General features: G+C 40.6%; 1 protein-coding gene across 1 annotated transcript in view; it reads left to right on the forward strand.

Annotated features, from left to right (window-relative positions):
- The window catches only part of ANKH (ANKH inorganic pyrophosphate transport regulator), a 112,247-nt gene extending 90,120 nt beyond the window's left edge, over nucleotides 1-22,127 (forward strand). The window contains exons 7-12 of the mRNA XM_083358366.1: nucleotides 1,499-1,591; nucleotides 3,403-3,498; nucleotides 13,374-13,503; nucleotides 15,936-16,059; nucleotides 18,356-18,455; nucleotides 19,119-22,127. Coding sequence (XP_083214492.1) covers nucleotides 1,499-1,591; nucleotides 3,403-3,498; nucleotides 13,374-13,503; nucleotides 15,936-16,059; nucleotides 18,356-18,455; nucleotides 19,119-19,235 — 660 coding nt within the window. The 3' untranslated portion in view covers nucleotides 19,236-22,127. The remainder of the gene's footprint in view (nucleotides 1-1,498; nucleotides 1,592-3,402; nucleotides 3,499-13,373; nucleotides 13,504-15,935; nucleotides 16,060-18,355; nucleotides 18,456-19,118) is intronic.

Consider the following 22,127-nt stretch of genomic DNA (forward strand, 5'->3'; position numbering starts at 1 on the left):
TAGAGCAAAACTTGAAAAGATTAGTAAAGTTGAGATAAAATTTGCCCAGTGAATTTGAAATGGAAGAATAAGATTTTGAACTTCCACTCTGGAATGGACAAGACAGAATGTTTTTCAAAACAGTTTTAATGTGATTACGAAAAAAACTATTCAAATTTCTGACTGCATAAGATATGGGTTCTTGACCCTTAAGCCAAAAGGCCTGTCCACTTTCTTTAAAGAATCTTGAGATGATCCTAGCAATGAATGTCTATGCTCCTTTACTACTATATTTCTAGATTGCTATGTCTAAAATTTATAGATTGCTGTAGTTTAGATATGATCCACAATGCAGTCACACTTGCTTGTGTTTCTAGTCATGATTTACAAAACATAATTCCATAGGCAGTCTCAAGTACTTAGGTAAGATGTATAAATATTGTCCAGTCACTGAATATCTTTTCAATACTGAGTACAACATTCTCAATGTTTTATGCAGTTCAGCCCTTGCTTTCCAGCTCAGATGGATCTTTCATTGTACAGATGCAGATTAGTCTGTTTTTGTGGTATAAGTTCCAAGAAATTCCATGAAAATACAGGATTACAGATTTTTTTCGGGGGGGGGGAGAGTCTTGCATTGAATTGAAATAGCACCACAAAAAAATGTCAAAAGCAGGCAGACAACATCTGGATCAAATGTGTGGAATGAGCTGGATGGGCCCAAATTTTAATCATGTTTGGAAGCCATGTTTCAAGAAAATATCAAGAGGAAGGCTTAGGGGGAAAATAATTAGATTTAATTAAAATTAAGTTTAGTAATGAGTTTCAGTTTTGTGTTCTCTCACATTCCAGGATGGTTGGGAGAAGCTCAGAGGCTTCCATTGCCATTTTCAGTTAATCATATGCTAGCACATCACGAATAGAATAAACTGCTATGGAAACAAAAACACTCCATAAATCATAGTTTGGCTTATTTTTACCACAGTTCTGAACAGTGTTTCTTCATTAACAATTGTGCCACATTTCACTAGAGAATGGTCATCAAATTAAAAAGGTCTACTGGCTGTGGGAACATGCAGAATGAAGGTGACAAAGTATATATATTTTAAAGCAAGTTGCAGTTGAGTTAGAGTTGTTGCAACTTAGAATTTTTCTGCAACTGAAAGTCATCAATTGGGTTCACATATTATACCATGCTGTGGTCAGCTTTAACTGCTTTTTATTAAATAAGCCATAGTGTACTAAGCCATAAATCACAGTTTTACAAACCATAATTAGGGGGCTCACACATATTAAGTCAACATTAAAGTAATATTATACTTCATAGAATTCGCGAATCCAGGTATTCATTGACTAGTCTTAGTTGCTTGCATCTATTGTGGTCATAAATCAGGTGCCTGCTTGACAGTCTTAAAATACTGCTGATCTAACGGTGATAGAAGTATCTGAATATTAGGTAAAAAGCAAATTGTCTCTGAAGAGTTGATCTGTAATCTTCTGTCTTTCCTTCGCACTGCAGGCAGTTGCAATTTTGACAGCTACGTATCCAGTGGGACACATGCCATATGGCTGGTTGACAGAGATCCGAGCTGTTTACCCTGCTTTTGACAAGGTGAGCTTGTTTTCTGTGAGCAAATCCTTAGTTTTCCTTTCAAATGCAGGTTTGGCAAGAGCGCTCTGTAAGAAATAGGCTTTGTGAGGAGTGAATTTGCAAAAAAACAAAAAAAACAAAACGGAGAGCAAGCTAGTTTCTGTCCGTCTGATTGCTTTTCCTGATACTGTTACATATACACTGATCTCGCTCCATCCTGCTCGACAGCCCCACCTCTTTTATTCCTTATGAAGTGATTGGAACAATGACCTCCGTACCCAAAGGTTAATCCTTTGTTTGCTTAAGGAATTGTAAGGTAATTGTTTCTCTGTTGTGTTCCTCTGTGTCAACAGAGGATGGAGCACAAAGATGCAGTGGAACATAAAAAAAGCCTCAACAATCTGTGTTGGACAAGAAACTTTCTCTTACGCTGCACCCTGTAAAACAGCTATTGAGGTTCTCTTTTTTTTTCCTTGAGTCTCTGACTCACAACTAATAAACTAAGAAAATGATGCACAAAGATGGGTATACACATGCACACTAAAAGTACGTGTGTGTCCCTTAGCTTCCTTTTATCCGTAGCTCCCTTTAAGAATGACATCACCGCTTCAGCTGTTCTAGCATGAACACTCTCTTCTCTTTCAGAAGCTCCATCTGTCTAGCTAGATAGAGAGAGAGGTTGCTTTTTAAATATTTGCATAGTGATATCTGGAATTTCTTTGTGCAGAACAGAACATCAAGTCACTTAGTATGTGTACAAATCATTAGAGTGAATAAAAACTAGATGTTCAGACCTTCATTTTCTGTAGGTTACTTTTATTGCTAATTAGAGGTAGGGTAAATCAGGGTTCAGTGATTTAGATCATTGGGAAGAGATGAGAGGATTTATCTATGAAAACAACTGTTATATGGGTCACGTTGGACTTAATAGATCTCTAGGAATCTGGAAGAATTTGCCTGGAAATCCAGTAGGTATATTATAAGAAGGCAGCCACACCTACTGTAATAAATAAGAGCTTATTGTGTGTTCAGCATCTGCAGTAGCATCTTGCTGCATCAAACTGCAGGACTGGTTTGGGTAAATTCCCATTAAAGAATAGGGAATTGGAGAGAAGAAGATGGACAAACAGAGAAGGTTAATGATCTCTAATCAATTTGTACAGCAGTGACTGGCATAGAAAAATATCCTCCCATTTCTTATATGTGTACGGTTTAGAAGTTGCATTCAGTGACGGTAACCAATCTGTAGAGTAAGTCCCACTAAATCAGGATTATCACTTATGCTGCAAGATGTCCAAAGCTATTGTTCTGTGGCTATGGGGAAAGCTTTAATTTATTGAATGGAAGAGATCCAGCTCAAGATTCAGAGGCCGGTCTACATGGAGGATCCTAATTATGAAATACTGCAAATGCACTTCTGTAAGCCTGTGGGCTGCGGTTCACTTTGATTCTGATTAGAAAGAAATGATGTGGGTATATAGAAAGCAGCTTCACGGGTTTGTGGCTGCTATCTGCAATAAGCAAAATTACAGCCAACTTTTTTTTTTTTTGCTTCTTCATCATGCAAGAACAGCAGTATGGGTAATAGAACTATGATGTTACTTCCAGAAGCAAAGCCTATTGGACACTGTTGTGTCTTTTATTGGCAAATTCTTGCCAGCAAAGAATTTACTTTCTAAAGTTTCTCAGTTCAAATTTACTCAGCATTAAACTCATCCAAAGGAATGCATAAGTAGAGATTAGGTTGACAAAGTCTAATGATTTGCCCCGAACATAATATATATTTGCTCTAGTAAGGTTAATGGCACTGTTTCTTCTCCCTTTCACCTTAGAACAATCCCAGCAATAAAATGGTGAATTCCAGCAGTACTGTCACAGGAACACACATCAAAAAGTTCACTTTTGTCTGCATGGCCTTGTCTTTAACGGTAAGGAATCAACTGTCTGATTATTGTTTTTAAAATTAACCCTATTTTAACCACTCTCGGTACACATTCTTTACCGGGATATACATGGTTATCTACCCACTCCACCTCTATAAGCCATGCAATATTTTAATCCTAATCTTCCAGAACTACTACTAGGTGAATCAACAAGAGATTGGCTGATAGCCTTCCTGGAAAGTCTATAACCATTTATCCAGAACCATTGTCAGTGTCTCCATTGACTGTAAACACTAGGTTTTGGAGCATGTAGGGTCTGTCCTCTTAAGATTACCAAATAGGCCAGCAACAAATATTTGTTTGCTCTTTCACCTTCTCTTTGCACTCCCTACATTTGGCCACTACTGTTTTGGTTCTTCGTTTTAGACAGTTTGCAGAAAAGAATTCTGCCACTGAGATTATGAACTTGATCTATTTAGTATACTTGAGAAAGTAAAAAAAAACAGTAAATACATATAAGATATAACAAAATTGTTGAAAATACTATTTTTATACAGTTGAATTAGATTTCAGATTCAAATTTTCTTTTTAAATAGATGAAGCCTCTCATATGAAGAATAAAAATCAGTTTCAGAGCGTTTACCTTTCTTTATATTTCTAGCAAGGGATGCGGTGGCTCAGTGGGTTAGGACGCTGAGCTTGTCGATCAGAAGGTCGGCAGTTTGGCGGGTCGAATCCCGAGTGCCGTGTAACAGAATGAGTGCCTGTTACTCGCCCCAGCTTCTGCCAACCTAGCAGTTCGAAAGCACGTAAAAATGCAAGTAGAAAAATAGGGACCACAACGGTGGGAAGGTAACAGCGTTCCGTGCGCCTTTGGCGTCTAGTCATGCCGGCCACATGACCACGGAGACGTCCTCGGACAAGCGCTGGCTCTTCGGCTTTGAAACGGAGATGAGCACCGGTCCCTAGAGTCGGAAACGACTAGCACGCATGTGCGGGGGAACCTTTACCTTTATATTTCTAGCAAACTCAGTTACTGAATATGGTGAAAATGATGTTGTGAAATATTGTTTGTGCTATTTTTTTCAGACTGCTAGAATCTGTTTCGGTTGCCACATTGAACATTCAGATTTCCAAGAACTGATTAGAAAATAAATCATTCATCTTTTTCCCTATATTAGAAAGACCAGTACAGCAAGTTGTTTATTCAGAGTCAAATATATGAGTTTATTATTGTGTGTGTTCACTAGCACAGAAGTGAGGATTTTTTTTCCCATCCTGACTTGGAGATTCTAGGAATTGACCTAGTTGGCAAAGCAGGTGCTTTCTTAGGATGTTGTTCCTTGGAATAGTATTTTTAAACTATAGGTGTAAATATTGGGAACTTGGTGTTAAAATCATTCTGAATTTTTCTTTTCTCCTTCAGATCACAAGGCAATCTTACTGAGAAAAGAACAAATAAATATCAAACAAAAGCAAACAGAATCTGAATAAAAGAGAGTAGTAACAAACTTGGAATATAATTTGCACATTGTTATGTCTCATTAATTTAGCTTTAAAGAATTCAGATGGACTTAAATACTTGTCTCTGAAATCTTCGAAGCAAGAATTGCAGCAGCACTTTTGAGTAAATAAAAAAGTGAAAAGGAACTTCATAGTTATGTGGTATTCCTGCTAATAAATACTTTTTTAAACTCTACCATTATATTATAGCACAACAGAGCACTCAAATCTTTTATAAAAAAGTTAGCAGCTGAACTCCATCACTAATCTTCTCTTTCCTTTTCAGCAAGTATAGTTGGCTATATATTGGGGATTGGCTTCTAAAAATAGACGTTCATTGTGAGTTAGTGCTTATTCTTAATCAAAAATCTCATTAATCTTCTTAATTAGACAGGTCCTTCATTTATCCTTGAGTCTCCCAGCTGTTCATTATCTGCCTGAAGTCTTTATGTTCATAAATTAAAATGCGTGTGTAAGAAAACCTTGAATAAGTCACATGCAAACGTGTTGATTTCTACTAAATATTCTTACTGATTAATGCTTCCTGTTTTTAATATTTATTTAAGACTGTTTTAATTGTTGGCTTTACTGCCCACCCCCCAGAGTCACACTCATGAGATGGTTAGCTATATAAATTTGATAAATAAATACCAAACAATAGGTGGAATGACAGGTCCTTGGTGCTCTCTGAGTTTGGTTTTTTTCTTGCAGATGTTTTTAATTACCCAAACTAAGTAGCATAATTGGTGCTAGTAAGAGAATAGGGTTTGCTCTCAATTTATATTCTAGTGCAGGGGTTCTTCAAACTGGGCCCTTTTATGAGTGTGGACTTCAACTCCCAGAATTCCTCAGCCAGGCATGCTGTCTGAGGAATTCTGGGAGTTGAAGTCACAAGTCATAAAAGGGCAAAGTTTGAAGACCCCTGTTCTAGTGGTTTGTCCTGCCAATGTTGGTGGGAGAGGTCTTGGTGTTCTTTAGTTGCGCTGTTTATTATTAGCTTGTTTGGCAGTTCCTTGGTTGATCTATGCTTACCTGGGCGTTGATTGCTTACGGGGAGATGTTTTGGTCATTTTGTTCCCTTTTAGAGCACCAAGGACCCCTCATTTCAAAATCTCTCTCTCTCTCTCTCTCTCTCTCTCTCTCTCTCTCTCTCTCTCTCTCTCTATATATATATATATATATATATATATATATATATATATATATATATAATTTTAACAGCAAAGTACTTTATGTTATTAGACTGGGAGACTGGGTTTTACACTTATAAAAAAAACATACTGTGCCGACATTCTAGTCAAACAGGTTCTTAATCCATTTTTGGATTAGTAATGAAACAGCTTGGATAGTTCTCAGCACCTTTCAGATGTATTTTTAAGAAAAAAGAAATGGTTTAGCACAGGCATGTCAAACTGCCGGCCCACGGGCCGGATGCGTCATGCTGAAACTGCGTTCACCCCGTTGCCGGCAATGGGGAAAAAGTCCCGATACGTTTTGTGACATCATGTGACGTCACAAGTTTGACATGTCTGGTTTAGCACTCTCCTATTATAATGGTCTTTCCATATTTTTTTCATTTTTGGATACATTCTTCTCTCTCTTCAAGCAGTCCTCAACTTATAACTTGGTCGCTTAGCAACCATTCAAAGTTACAACACAGCCCCCTCCAAGAATGTGCCCCAAGGTTTCCTGCTCGTTTTAGGGTCTCATGTAGCGTCTCCTGCTTGAACAGGAGACGGTTGGAGTAGAAGACCTCTAAGGTCCCTTCCAACTTTGTTATTCTATTAGATGAAATTGACTCTTCCGATAAAAATGTTCTATTCTGACCCAATACCTAATGTTGAGAAGAAAAGGAGGAAAATTTTCTATTGTGATCATTTAATATATCTATTTATTGTTTTAGCTTGGGCATTGTGTTTAATTCTTTTTTAACTTTTGTATCTTTGTATTTTTATATGTTTGCCCTGTTCACCGCCCTGAGTCCTTCGGGAGAAGGGCGGTATATAAATAAAATAATTATTATTATTATTATTATTATTATTATTATTATTATTATTATTATTATTATTATTATTATTATTATTATTATTATTATTATACTGTTTTCCTTCTTGTGGCTTGCTTCCTAATACTGCTTGCAGAGAGCAATTGCCAAAACTCATTGCAGAAAAGAAGGAAAAAGGCAGAGAGAGACTAATCCAGAGTCTTGTTCTAGGACTAAGTAGACCCTATCTTTTCTTCCCCCCTCCCCAGGACACATAATTTTGGAGGAAGGAGATCAGACTTTCTGCTTTAAAAATGTAAATGTCATTTGTAAGCCACCTTGGTAGCAGCTGTAGTATCTTGAAAAGTAGAATTTCGAAATAAATTCTAAATGTACAGAATAGCCCTTGACTTACAACCACAACTGAGGCCAAAATTTCTGTTGTTCAGTGAGTTTTGCCCCATTTTACGATCTTCCTCGCCACGGTTGTTAACTGAATCACTGCGGTTGATAAGTTGGTAACCTGGTTGTTAAGTGAATCTCGCTTCCTCATTGACTTTGCTTGTCAGAAGGTTGCAAAAGATGAGCACGTGACCTTGGGACACAGCAACGGTCATAGGTATGAACCAGTTGCCAAGCCTCTGATTTTTGATGACAGGATCACGGGGATGCTTCAAAGGTTAGAAGTGTGAAAAACGGACCTAAGACCCTTTTTTTCAGTGCCGTTGTAACTTTGAACGGTCACTAAATGAACTGTTGCAAGTCGAGGACTAACTGTATTTAAAACTACTAAATAAATCCAAAAGGACTGGGCATAGATAAAGAAAACAAAAGTTGCATTGAACTAATGATGAACCATATGTTTTTGTCAGTATTAAAGCCACTCGCGCGTGAAAGAGCTTAAGCTACAGGGAGGAAAACGTGGTCCAATTGCCTGCATCATGTTGGCCCTCCTTGGCTGCAGTGGGGGCGGTGGGGGGTCTGAAAGATCAGGATATTTGTCCATCCCCCTGAAGCTTTGCACCGGCACGCCACAGGGCTGTGTGCTTAGCCCCTACCTGTACTCTTTATACACTTATGATTGTGTATCATCTGACCCATCCATTGCAATAATCAAGTTCGCAGATGATACAACTGTGGTGGGTCTTATTACAGGTGGGGATGAGACAGCATACAGGGCGGAGGTACAAAAACTATCCATATGGTGCAGTAACAACAACTTGCACCTAAACATCGGCAAGACGAAAGAGATGGTGTTAGACTTCCGGAGAAAAAAGGAGGAACCTGCCCCACTTTACATCGGGGAGGACTGTGTAGAGAGAGTTTCCTCCTTTAAATTTCTGGGAGTCTACCTCTGTGAAGATCTGACCTGGAAAGTTAACACAACTCAGGTGGCTAGAAAGGCCCAACAGAGGCTTCACTTTCTTAGGGTCTTGCGGAAGAACAGGGTAGAACAACAGCTAATGACCCTCTTTTACCGGACTACTATAGAGAGCGTCCTCTCGTATGGTATTGTGGTTTGGTATGCTGGTCTGACAGCCGCGGATAGGAAAGTATTACAGAGGGTAGTGAGCACAGCATAAGACATTGTGGGCTGTTCCCTGACATCACTGGATGACATCGCCAGGGCTCGTTGCCTTGGAAGAGTGAGGAAGATTCTCAGGGATGACTCACACCCTGGACGGTATCTCTTTACTCTCCTACCATCCGGTAGGAGATATAGGAATATAGCCAGCCGTACCAACAGGCTGAAAAATAGCTTTTATCCGTGGGCTGTTAGGCTTTTAAATGGGACATAATCTTATGCAGAATTGACTTGGGAGGCCGTTGTGTGGTGTAGTTGGTTCACATAGTGTGGTGGGATGGAGGGTTTGTTGTCACTGTGTGTTGGGGGGAGAGAGCATGGGGGGAGGCTCAGCTAATCTCAATGTACACATGTTGTACTTTGACAATAAAGGTTTATTTATTTATTTATTTAAAGTCATGGGAAGTGATACAGTTCCACCAGGGAGCTTCTTTCCATCCTCACTGGAAAAATTAATTACGCCAGGGGTAGGCAACCTTGGCTCCTTTATGACTCGTGGACTTCAACTCCCAGAATTCCTGAGCCAGCTAGCTAGCTGGCTCAGGAATTCTGGGAGTTGAAGTCCACGAGTCATAAAAGAGCCAAGGTTGCCTACCCCTGAATTAGGCAGTGACATATCTCATGGAGGGCCACAAGTAGCCAGGAGAGATATGTGTCCTTCAGTCAACCTCATCAGCTTCAGAGCTTCAGTATAATCAAGATCCTTTTCTATATTTTGAAGAACGTTTCCTATCAGTTGTGTAAGCTCAGCAGCAGCAGTCACTTCCCTTTTGAAACATACAATATCTTGGGGGTGGGGGTGGGGAGTGGGGAATATGAATGTTGAGTTTAACTATCACCATAGAGCAGTGATGGCGAACCTTTTAGAGACCAAGTGCCCAAAGTGCAACCCAAAACCCACTTATTTATTGCCGGGTGGGCGTGGCTGTGGTGATCATGGCAGATTGGGTGGGTGTGGTCACCTCAATGTTGCTCGTGGGGAGGAACACCTGTGGGGGGGTGGGCAGGGTTGGGGGAGATCCAGGGGCTCTCTGGCAGGTGGGGTGGTAGGCAGGAGGCTCCTCCTGTGGGGTGAGGTGAGGCAGGGCAGGGGTGCCATTGCCATGGGGCAAGGCAAGGGCTGGGGCGGCTGCTGCCTAATACCATCAGCCCCCGCACACAGAGGCCAGCGAGCGCATGGGGGCCTACGGTGTCTGTCAGCAGCCACAGCCTGCTGACCTCTCGACTGGCGTACTCTGGGGCTGCGCAGCCCACTGCCAGCAGTTCAAAGAAGCCGCCTCTGCGCTGGATGGCCAGCTGACAGCTGGGTCGTGCCTGGGAAAAGGAGAGCATGCAAGGCCAGGAGGGATGGGATGGAGGTGGGGGCGGGAATCAGCCATGCCAGGATGCATCCGGCCACATGGGGCCTCGGCGAGTTAGCAGGCGGCTGGTTGAAGAGGAACAGTTGCCATCTCCGGGGCATGGTGTCCACAGAAAGGGCTCTGAGTGTTGCCTCTGGCACACGTGCCATAGGTTCGCCACCACTGCCATAGAGCACGTACTTTGTACTTGCTGAAGTCCTAAGTGTTTGCAGATAGTTGGAAGAGTCTCCTACTTGCAGATAATTGGAAAAGTTTGAAACTTTAAAGAACTGTTGAACAGAAGTTACTGAGATAGACAGAAGAATAGGCTGACTTGATGTGATCAGACAGAAGCTTCCGTTTTTCTTTTGTAGAGAGAAACAGATGGAAGAAACTGCATGAGGTAATGAGAGAGTAATCTGTTGGAGATTGGAATGATTTATGAGAGGGATGTGTACAAGTTGACACAACAGATTTGCATACTGAACAGTTGCTCTGTACTTAGGCCTCTCTCATCAAGTTGAAGCACTGTTGTATACTTTGTGGTTTTTGTCCAAGATGCAGGTGCTTTTTTAAAAAAAAGTTACTTGTTCATTTCTTAGCACTTGTTTATCTTTTTATGCCAAAAGAATTAATACATGCTATACTGAAGTAGATGTGTGCACACTGCCACTTGCATTTCTTCATGTGAAAAGAGCTGTAGCCCATTAAATGAAATGATAAACTGAAATATTCCATGTTAACATATTTTCTGATAGGTTTGGGGTAAAAGTCTCTCCAAATATTTTCTCAAAACAGTGGCTCAGATCTAGAATCAGGCAGCTCCTTAAAACAGATATCTGAATCTGTGATCTGCAATAAGATCTAGAATCAGGCAGCTCCTTAAAACAGATCTCTGAACCTGTGATCTGCAATAAATCCTCAAAATCAAAGAACTCTGTAGATTATGGCTAACTTCAGTCCAATTAATTTCAATAATTCACCCTGGGATCTTGATCCAACACTGAATAATTTTGTCTGAAGATATTCCTATTGCAATTTCCAATTTTTGTTATTTCTTAATCCTTTAAACCAGACATGTCAAACACAAGGCCCGGAGGCCGGATGTAGCCTGCAAAGTGGTGTCATGTGGCCCGCAAACCCATCCTGGAAACAGTGAGGAAACGGCCCCCACTGCCTTGGCCCTGGCCCAGGCTGGCCAGGAGCCAATGTACAATTTCGTGGTGGCCATCTATGCTGAAACGCATTCAGTCTTAGCTCCACAAGGCCGTCTGGAAACAGCGAGGGTCCAGCCCCTGCTGCGTCGGCCCCACCCACTGGGCACGCACTGGGGAGGTATCACCCTTTGTGAGGAATGAAGAAAGGCACCATTGCCTGGAAGTGGCCAGCACATGACCCTGCCTACTTCGAACAGGCTAGGGGCTGGGCAGCATTGCACTTCTCTTCAGATTCATGCCACCTGGCTCAGCCTCTCAGCACTGTGAGGAGAGCACCCCGCTGCCTGCCCAAACCAGGCAGGCTGGGGGCTGGGCAGCATTGCGCAGGTAATGTCGACTCTCACGCTGCTCATGGCATCCTCTCCCCCAGAGCCCACCAAGCCGGATATGTGAAATAGGCGAGAGCCATGTGCTGGCCACTTCCAGGCGATGGTGCATTTTTTCATTCCTCATGAAGGATGACACTTCCCCAGCTGCGTTTCTTGCCTGTTTTTCTCCCTCCCTCATCTCAGATATTTTCCCACTACAGGAAGGAAGGAAGGAAGGAAGGAAGGAAGGAAGGAAGGAAGGAAGGAAGGAAGGAAGGAAGGAGAGGGAGGGTCTGAAGGAAGTCCTGCCTTAGTCCTTCCCTGCTGCCCTTTCACCATCCCATTGCCCCCTTCTCCTGGCCTACCCTGGGGGGTCTCCCATCCTATTGCTAAGGAAGCTTTGGATACAAAGCCAGGTCTCCTCACATGGAGAGGGAGTGGGCCTCCCTCTTGACTTTGCCCTTGTACCCATCATGAGCAACCTGGCTAAGGAGAGCAAGTACAGCTGCAGCAGCCTTGAGGAGGTAAGTGCAGCTGGGTGCCCCCTTGGGGAAGTGGGGCTGGGCTTAGTGCCGCAGGTGCTTAAGGGCTGGGCTGGGCATTTGAACTCTGCGCCATCGTTCAGGCCCCTCCGCATGGCCTGAGAGGAACAGTGAGGCTCCTCCAGTGGACCATGCCTTGGCACTTGCCCCGGTCCCATCTCCTTCTGCCAGAGACCCTCAGATCTGAACCACTCCTGCCCAGGCCCCCATAGGTACCCTTGACACGAATGATGTAGAGCTGGCCATGCCCACCCAGTAGGCCACACGCACTCCAGCCACGGCCACCCAGTAGGCCGCGCCTACCCTGGCCACACCCACCCGGCCCCCTGAGGGCAACTGCAGTGCTGATTGCGGCCCTCAATGAAATTGAGTTTGACACCCCTGCTTTAAACCCACGGATTGCTATCTAAGTTGAATTAGATGTGCAACAGTTAATTCATTTTCAGTCATTAGGAAACTAGATCCATTCTCATGGAAAGTTAAAAAGGAAAAATACTTAACTTCAAAAATTGAAAAGCAATTTCTTAATCTTATTTTAGTTTTAATTTATGCAACTGTTTTTTAGTTACCAAGTTAAATTACAGTTTTAAAGTTTTAAGTTAAGCTTCAACAGTGAAGCAACGTATGCTGAAAACATGAGAAAAAAGAGTCCTTTCTAAAAAAAAATTAATTCTATTTTAGTATGAGAATTTATAATTTTATGTTTTTAATGTTTTAAGTTGTTATTAAATGTTGGCATTTGTATACTAGTTAGAGATTTAGGTGCTGATGGGTTGTCTAAAAAATTAAAACCAATAACTAAGCTACTCCAAGAAATATTTAAACTGTGCAATACTTTAGAGATATTATTATAAATGTATGTTTGGTTGTACTTATAGAAGTTTAAAAACGTATTTCAGAAGAGCTGTGAATGTGATGTTCTTGGAAGACTTCATTTTCCAAAGACTAGAAGGTTTTTTTTTTTTATTAAATATGCAAACCTCTCAGTTGTGGCTGAAAATGAATGACTGAAGGCATTAAAATAAAGGAAGTTTAGCAGCATATTGACTAAGAGAGAAATATAACAAGGAAATGTTAATCTGGCTTTAAAAGTATATTTTCACTCCATTTTTACAGAGAAATTTAGGTCAGCAGGCAAAATGGAATTGCTTTGGAAATCTTGAAAGGGAAGTTAAACCTGGAATTTTTCATGCAGGTAGAAATGTTGACAATATGGAGCAAGAGTATCATTTTAAATAAAATATTAATTTCATTTTAAATAAAATAGTAGGCTTGTAAGTCTAGTGACTGGTAACCTCCAGTGATCCTAGCAGTCACTAAACATCCTGTAAGTTGGAAGTGTTTTGAAAGCTGAAGTTCTATATTTTGAAAACCAAGGGGCACATTTAGCTAATTAAGAGATGATATCTAATCATGAAGTATTATTTTCTGGCTTTTCCAGCTCTGCTTTGTGATGTTTTGGACACCTAATGTGTCTGAGAAGATCTTGGTCGACATCATTGGCGTTGATTTTGCTTTTGCAGAGCTGTGCGTCATTCCTCTTCGCATCTTCTCCTTCTTTCCCGTACCAGGTATGTAGAAAACAGAAGAAATGAATGGCACAAAATGTTTACATTAACCCAGCGCTTTTTAGACTTTGCATAACAATCCATCCAAAGGCAACACTTGTAGAAATACAGCTCACAGTTGGAACAGTCAACCTTTATGACTTGTCCAGAGCTTCCATTTAAAGAATGTGTCAATCAATTCTGGATAAAGAAAAGCTCTTCACACACAGAAAAACCACACATCCAAACAAGGCTAATCTTGGGGCAATATTGAATTTGCTACATGAATTTGCTATTTTAGAGAAAGTTATTATGGCAAAAATGCTATGGGCACAAATTCTTGCAGTTTTCTTGGCAACATTTGCAGAAGTGTCTTACATCATCTTTCTAGGCCTGAGTTGGTGATTGACCCAGTCACCCAGCTAGCTTCCATGCTTAAGGCAAGACTAAAACTCATGACCTCTTGCCTTGTAGTCCATATTTAACCATATTTAATATTAAAAGAGCCTTGGTGGAGCAGTGGGCTAATGCCTCCTTAAGTAACACCAGCTGCCTGCAATTAGTGCAGGTTCGCATCCCACCAGGCTCAAGGTTGACTCAGCCTTCCATCCTTCCGAGGTAGGTAAAATGAGGACCCAGATTGTTGGGGAAAATTAAGCTGACTTTGTAATAATGCCGCTTGGGGGGAGAAAGCCCTAATAAGCAGCCATATACATAGAATGAAGGCTATTGCTAACCACATTGGTTTGTGCTTAAATTGTAAGCCGCCCTGAGTCTTTGGAGAAGGGCAGGATATAAATGGGATTAAAATAAATAAAATAAAATAAATAAATGCAAATATTGATAAAATAAAAATATGTTTAGTCAGAAGGGAACTGAAATAAAACAAAAATAAGCATACTAAGATTTTCAAACATATCGAGAGCCCACGTTTTAAAATCACAGTTTCAACTAAAGTGAAATGAAGTGAAGTCTTTACCTGGAATATTAAAAAAACCAAAACCATAACAAGGCTATCTCTGAAGAGAATGTTTCACAAGTAGCTCACCAAGAAAGTCCTTTCCTTGTTTCCCAGTTGTTTGGTTGTACTTGGGAAGGATACTTACAGTAGAGAACCTCTAGAAGGAACTTCTGCTATTGGCTAATGGCTAAGTTTTTGAAGATTAAAACTAGCATTTTAATCTGGGAGTGAACAGAGAATGGGAATCATGGCAGAATAAAACATTACATAATGGAACTGCCCCACCCCAGTTATTGCTCTGGCATTCTGGCTGAGGAATTCTGGGAGTTGAGGTCCACAAGTCATAAAAGGGCCAAGTTTGAAGATCCCTGAAGTAAACTATGAGGCAATACAGATTAATTCAAGATAAAATGAAGATCCTGAGTCTGAGCAAGTCTGTATTCATGTCAGAGGCACCTACAAAGCTAATCAAAGGATTTGTCTGGATTGAAAGGATTTGCCGGTGACAACACCGTTGCCCAAGGGATGCCCGATTGCCAAAAATAATGCAGTCTTCAGGCAGGTTTCTTTCACATTCCCCCAGTCTGAGCAGGACTCCAAGTTTGGAGTCAGTTGTGTTAATGCTGCATCTTTTAGGTTGAAGAAGGTAGATCAGACCTTTACTAGAAATGTGCTATTTTGAGAGAGCAACAAACTATATCACAAGGAGCTTACAGTTTAATAGTGTGTTAGCCAAAGGATTTTTTTATTGGAAAATCCTATTTTTTAAGCATTAGAGTAAATCAGATTTTGCTACTCAGAGTGTGTCGTAACTCTAGCTATTTACTTCTGTGTTTGCAGCTTCTTTAATCATGAATAATGCTCATTTTCTTACGTAGTTCAGAACTTCATCTAGTACCTGAGAAAGAAAGGCAATCATTTTTTTTTCCTGGAGGGCACTAGAATTGTTGTTGTGACTCAGGGCCAGCCTGTGGGTCCGACAGCCGGCTCCGACGTATCGGAGGACTCAGATGAGGGGGAGGAGGGAGACGAACCGGCTGATGATGATTTGGAGGCTTTGCAGAGTCCTCAGCCGGGGACCTCTTCTCAGCTGCGTGAGCCCGAGAGTGCGGAGGATGATGACCCACAGCTGGCCCTGTTCAAGGACGCCCGACGCAGGAGGCAGTCGAGCAGGAACAAACAAAGAAAGGCTATGGGACTCCTCGGGAGGAGGCACAGGGAGACCACGCCCTGAGCTCTCTATAAAAGGAGTGTTTGGGGAGGGGCTGGTTGCTGAAAGCAACTTTTCCGCTTGAGAAGACAAGCTCTAGTGTTTTTGTTAACTGCGTAATTAAATCTTGGCAGAAGCCTTTTAGCCTTGGACGCTCTCCAGTCTCTTCTTTTTGAATAGGGGTTGCGAGAAGAGGGCTGGTTCAGAACAATTGTCTCTTAGACATATTGAGCATGTATCCGAGGTTTTGCTACCAGTAATTGTTCTTTCCATGTTCTTCTTTAGTCACAGTAAGAGCACATTTGACAGGATGGTTGATGACATTGAAAAAGACTTTTGTCCTAGCTCCTAGCTCAGTGCTGCGCATCATTGTTCTCATCACCAGTTTGATTGTGCTGCCTTATTTAGGGTAAGTTATGGTCTGTTAGCCTTTTGTATTTTTGTCAGTGATGCCATGACTTCTGTAACACAAAGCTACAAGCTATCCATTGCGTTAAAACACAATATTCTCCATCCACATCTAATTGTTACTTGGCTAGGTCACAGTTCAACTGCACACAGAATTGCATAAAGAGAGGCAAGAATGCTATCAGCCCAACAATTAAACCTATAGTGATAGTTTTCCATGTTAAATGCTTTGTGTATGTGTGTGTGTGTGATAACTTAAATCAGGGTTTGCTTCAACTGTTTGCTGGAGCAGACAGCCCTTTTGTGAGCATGGGTTACCTTTCTGTTTTTCTCAATTTCTTTCATTAATGCAGAGACTGCTCTGCATTTCTCCTGAAGCAGAGCCAGTATTTTTAAAGGGGATGGAGCTTTGTAAAGCCATAAGGAAAATTCCAAAGAATTGCAAATAATTGGAAGTAGTTCAGTCTAGATGCATGCCAAACAGCCTTGGTTTGGAGATAGGATTACTTGCAAGTAAGGTTTGGAGTTGATGAAGCGTTTCTAAAACTTGGTTGAAACTGTTGATTGCCTCGGTTATTTTTTCCCATTAATTTTGGCTGATAAATTATATATTTATCTGTAAAGATCTTTAATGAAAAAACTCAGTTCTGTGCATTATTTCCCAAGTGTGCAACTTCGCTGCATTTTGAACACACTAAAATAATTGATCAGATGATGACTTTGGGACTCTTGAGTTTTAGAATATATATATATATGTTCAGTTTTCAAATCACAACTCATGTACAGAAATAATGATATGATGGAGTGGCAGGGATCTTCCTGCCCGGAGGAGACCATATACATATTTCAGAATTGTAAGAGTTTACATAGTTCCCTTTTCTCTGTCAGGAAAACTGTTATGGCAAGATGTTGGAAGATGACTCTAAAACCTAGATTTTGTGATTAGGTTGTGTGGCAGGCTAGATATCAGACACACACACAAGGTGACAACGACTGCTCTTTTACACTGCTCATCTACCTGGCAGTGGAGAGTAATGAGTAATCAGTACCACAGGAATATACAGACATTAGTCTATTTATGAATTTTCGAGTTTCAAACTTTCACCAATATGAACAATCTTGTCTGCAACTTCAAATTAGAAGGTCCCAGAAGTTGGAAGAAGGTTAATTTACAGCACATCACATACCTACTTTTGTTAGACTTGCAAATAAAATGGATTTTTCTTCGAATGTAACCTGTTCATACCTAGAGCACTGCCTGTAGTTCTGTTGTTGCTTATGAGAATAGCACATGGCCTTTTTTGGGGTTACTTAGTCCTGCGTTGTATGACACATGCTTTGGCCATACAATTCTTGTTTCAGTGTTTCAAGTTCTTGATTTTTCTCTAGTACCCTACTCTTCTCTATAACATCCCCATCCCTTAGACCAGGTGTAGGCAACCTTGGCTCTTTTATGACTCTGGACTTCAACTCCCAGAATTCCTGAGCCAGCCATGCTGAGGGGAAAGGGAGAGGTTTCCAAGCTGAGCCATGCTGGCTCAGGAATTCTGGGAGTTGAAGTCCAGAGTCATAAAAGCCAAGGTTGCCTACCCCTGCCTTAGACTATCTGTACTACCTGACATCAGTTTGGCCTCCTTCTCTCTGAGAGGCCCTTCCCACTTGTGGCCTCTCCCATCATGAAGATATGGTTTCCAAACTTCATTTTTCCTCACAACCAGGACAATCATTCTGCATCTTATTGAGCTAGTAGTAATCAAACTTTAACATTGCAGTCAATAACTGGACCAGGGAAATTTTTTTGGAAGTGATATTGAGGCAATTGTTTTTAGTCTGTAACATTATATAGAAAGAACATTGTTTAAAGTATCAGTGTAACCAAGCTTTCATCATTCTAGTAATATTGTTAATATATAGTGATTAAGAATGAAAAAATTGAATGTATCTCTTTCTGATATTCTTTTTTTTTATTGGAAAGTTTTAACATACAGTTTATCTTTAACAGTCCCCCCACCCCCTCCCTTCTCCCTCCCCCCCTACCTCTCCCCCCTCCCCCCCTCCCCCCCCACTTCCCAGAGCTAAATACAAGGTATATATATAAAAAAAACAATCGTAAACAACCATATACTAACAACCATAAACTCTAAAATCCATCACTCTCTAGCTTATATAGGATAAGACAAACCTTAGTAATATTAAATATATATAGAGAAGCTAAAAGAGAAAAAAAAGAAAGAAGACTTATTCAAATGCTACATGAAACTTCTTAACCCTATACTTGTTCTTTCTGATATTCTTAGGGTCCATGGAGCTACTCTGGGTGTAGGATCACTTCTAGCTGGCTTTGTAGGAGAATCAACTATGGTTGCAATAGCAGCTTGTTACGTCTATCAAAAACAGGTAAGACATTCTCTCAGAAAAAAACAGATCTCTTGCTTATCTGCTTGTACCTTCGGCCTACAGCAGGGGTCTTCAAACTTGGCCCTTTTATGACTTGTGGACTTTTAACTCCGAGAATTCCTCAGCCAGGCATGCTGGCTGAGGAATTCTGGGAGCTCAAGTCCACAAGTCATAAAAGGGCCAAGTTTGAAGACCCCTGGCCTACAGTAATGGTGATGATTTCTGAAGACCAGAAATGCTCACTTGAACTGAAGACTGTTTATTATAGGCATGTTACTAAATTTATTGCTGTGTGCCATAGAGCAGCGGCCCCTAACCTTTTGGGCACCTCCGCAGACTGGAGGGGTTTCGCATGCTGTCTGAATTCCGTGGTTGGGGCTTCCCTTGTTTGCACGGCCCATTTATTGTGGAATGAAATGCCCTTGTAGTTGAGGCTGACTTCTTCTTAAATGGTAATATTAAGAAGGAGATTAAAATCTCTTTAGAGTTTAATTATTTGTCATTTACTTTTAACACTTTATAATTTTATGTGTTACATGTGTGTTTATCTAAGCCATCCAGATATCTGTGGATGGCTGGAATGTAGGCAGGCAGGGAAGCAAGGAAGCAACTTGCCTGCAGGCCATCTTCTACAAAACTGGTGTTTTTTTCCCCCCAACCTAGAAAAAGAAGAGGAATGATAATGAGACTGCTACAGAAGGTGAAGACTCAGCAATGACTGACATGCCTCCAACAGATGAAGTGACGGACATCGTAGAAATGAGAGAAGACAATGAATAATAAATGAAAACTCTGCAGGGAAAACTGGAAGTTTACTTCTTCTCTCACACTTTACTTTTCATAATGAGGCCTTGCTTCTGAAGGTTTCAGATAATGAATTCATAGCATACCAAGTATGCTGTCATGGAGGAGGAACTTAAAGGAACAGTCTCTATTTTTCTTCTTCCCCTTCCCCTGATTCTTTTTTTCTCATTTCATGCAATCGCAAAAGACATGGCGGCTATTCAGTAGAGGAAGCCTATGTTCTTGGGACCTTATCCTTCCTTGGTCAACCAAAGTCTCTCTGTTGATTCATGGATTGTGTTGCCGTCCTGCATCATCTTCTTCCTTGCCCCATTTCTTTTTTATTATTGTTAATGAAATATAAAAATACACATGGGACTTGTGGGGGGAGGGGAAGATTAGTTTTATTTTGCTTGCTGAAACATGACCTTACTCTTTTGATCTGTATCATGGTAGATCCCTGAGATTGGCTTTCTTAATATTCAGTGTAATATATTGTGTACTGCTAAGACTACCAAACAAGATCCTGAGTCAAAAAAAGAATTAGAGATGAAATATCTTAAAAGAGACTTTTGATAAATACAGAATAAGACTAAATACAGGGTAACACTTCTGTTTAAGATTAATTGTTATCTATGATACAAAAGAGAGTTTTCCCTTTGGTAGTCAACTGTGAACCATCTGTATTACACTAATCTTGTAACTGTTTTCTAAAAACAATTGTGGACCTTTAAATCAGAAGCTTTATTACAATATTGGTGTCTTACCTAAAACTTTATATTTGATAGTGTTGTTCTCATATTTGATGCTATGCAGGATAATGTGGTTGAGATGAGGGACAAGCATTTGTTAACAGGGGTCTTTCTGAAAAGAAATGTGGCCACACACACACACACACACACACACACACACACACACACACCAATAATTAAACCAAAGTAGTAATCTCTTGTGGGGTAGGGGAAAAATAAGGCTATCTGTACAAACTGCTCTATATGCTAACTTGTACAACGAACATAATAATATATCTTTTTCCTTTAGAAAACTTTGGATAAGACTATATTACTTTAGGAGGAAGTTGCCAAAATGGAACGGTGTTAAATAAATCAAAGCCTACATTGGGAAAATGGTCCAAAGTGAAATCTTGCAGTGCTGTGGAAAGAGGGTCTCTGTCAGTGGAATTAAGTGTTTCATTTGTCACTCATTAACCTGATGGGACTTACTTACGCTTTGGTGACTTGGATGTGCTATAGAGCTTCTCCTTGGCCAGGCCGTTGGCTCTCAGGGGTTGCCAGTTACGTAGTTAACGAGGGTTACTGTAGTCCAAGTGCAGCTTTAACCATGGACAACACCAGCTTCCAGCTATTGACGTGGAAAGTGAAACTGATGTTCGTATTTGCTCAGGAACTTCCTGTTCTTGTCATGCAGCTGTGCACTATTAAGGGAGCTAAGTGGAGCCCTCAGTGCCCAGGATTCATTTGGCAACTTCACATGACATCTTAACACAAGACAAAACACACTGAAACATTTCAAGGCTTCTTTAGACAAATTATATTTTTCTATAAGCTTTACAACAGTGAAATGATTTTATTTAATTTTGCACAAAGCTGTTTTCTAGATTTTGGAAGTGGATAGTTTTGATCAGAAGACATCTTTAAAGATAATATGTCAATCCTATATCAATATATGTGTGTATATACATACTGAATGTATATATATATATATATATATATATATATATATATATATATATATATATATATATATATAGTACATTATATGTAATTTATTTTAGGTTGCAATGTCTTTTTTTTCCAAAGCTCAGTAAAAAGAAAAAAAATGCAAAACAGCTTGTTTGCGTGGTGAAATTCAACATTAAAGATGCATATTATTTTTGGTAAATTATCTAATTGTCAAGCCCAAGGAACCAAGAATGATGGGAATTACTCCAGATCAGTTTCTTTATTGCAGCTCACCTAAAAGACAGGAATTTGCTAGATTAAAGCATCAGTCTGCAAAACTATTAGTTATACCCTGTGAAAGATTAGGGAGAGTCCTCTCTTACTCTATTCCTATAGGCCAGGGGTGTCAAACCGCCAGCCCCTGGGCCGGTTGCATCATGCAGAGGCTGCACCCACCCCAGCTCCAGCAATGCAAAAAAAGTTGTGATATGTCATGACACGTCATGTGATGCAGCGAGTTTTACACGCATGTTATATAGACCAAAGATTCCACACTTTGGTCTATATAGCTCTCTGCATGTGTGCATAGCCTGATTTGCGCAAGTGGCTGGCTGGTGCATGCAGATAGGAACACACAGCTCAACTAGCACAAGTTGAGCTGCATGCACCTACGCCTGCATGCCAGCCCACCACTCATGCAAGTCAAGCTGCACGTGAATATTTGCATGCAGGCTGATTTACCACTCAGGCAAGTAAGGCTGCACATGTGTGCATTGGCTTGATGCTCAATGCAAAGGTTGGGGACCGCTTCTGTACTACCTTCCACCACACTATCTTTGCAAATCAGTGCTGAGTTCTGCACCCCGGGGAAATACTGTAACAGTAAGACAAAGTGGTAAATAGATTCAGTTTAAGATCAGCTTCTGAAACTTCAGAGCTAAATCTTTTCCCAAAAAATATTAGCCGAGCCACCAGTGCCAAGCCAAAAGCAAGAAAAATACATGGAGAGACTATTTGTTATAATCATGAATGCCAGAAGCCCAGGGAGTCCTGGGTGATAAACCAATCTCTATTGAATGTGCTCTCAACTGAAATGGTTCGGTGATTAACAGCCCCCAGCGAAATAAAAATTTTCAGATCTCTTCAACAGTAGGTTCAATGTTAGGAATGCGTGAGTTTATTTTGTTAATATATTCTGTCTTACATT

Source organism: Vipera ursinii (genome assembly GCF_947247035.1).
Source record: "Vipera ursinii genome assembly, chromosome: 3".
Lineage (NCBI taxonomy): Eukaryota > Metazoa > Chordata > Lepidosauria > Squamata > Viperidae > Vipera > Vipera ursinii.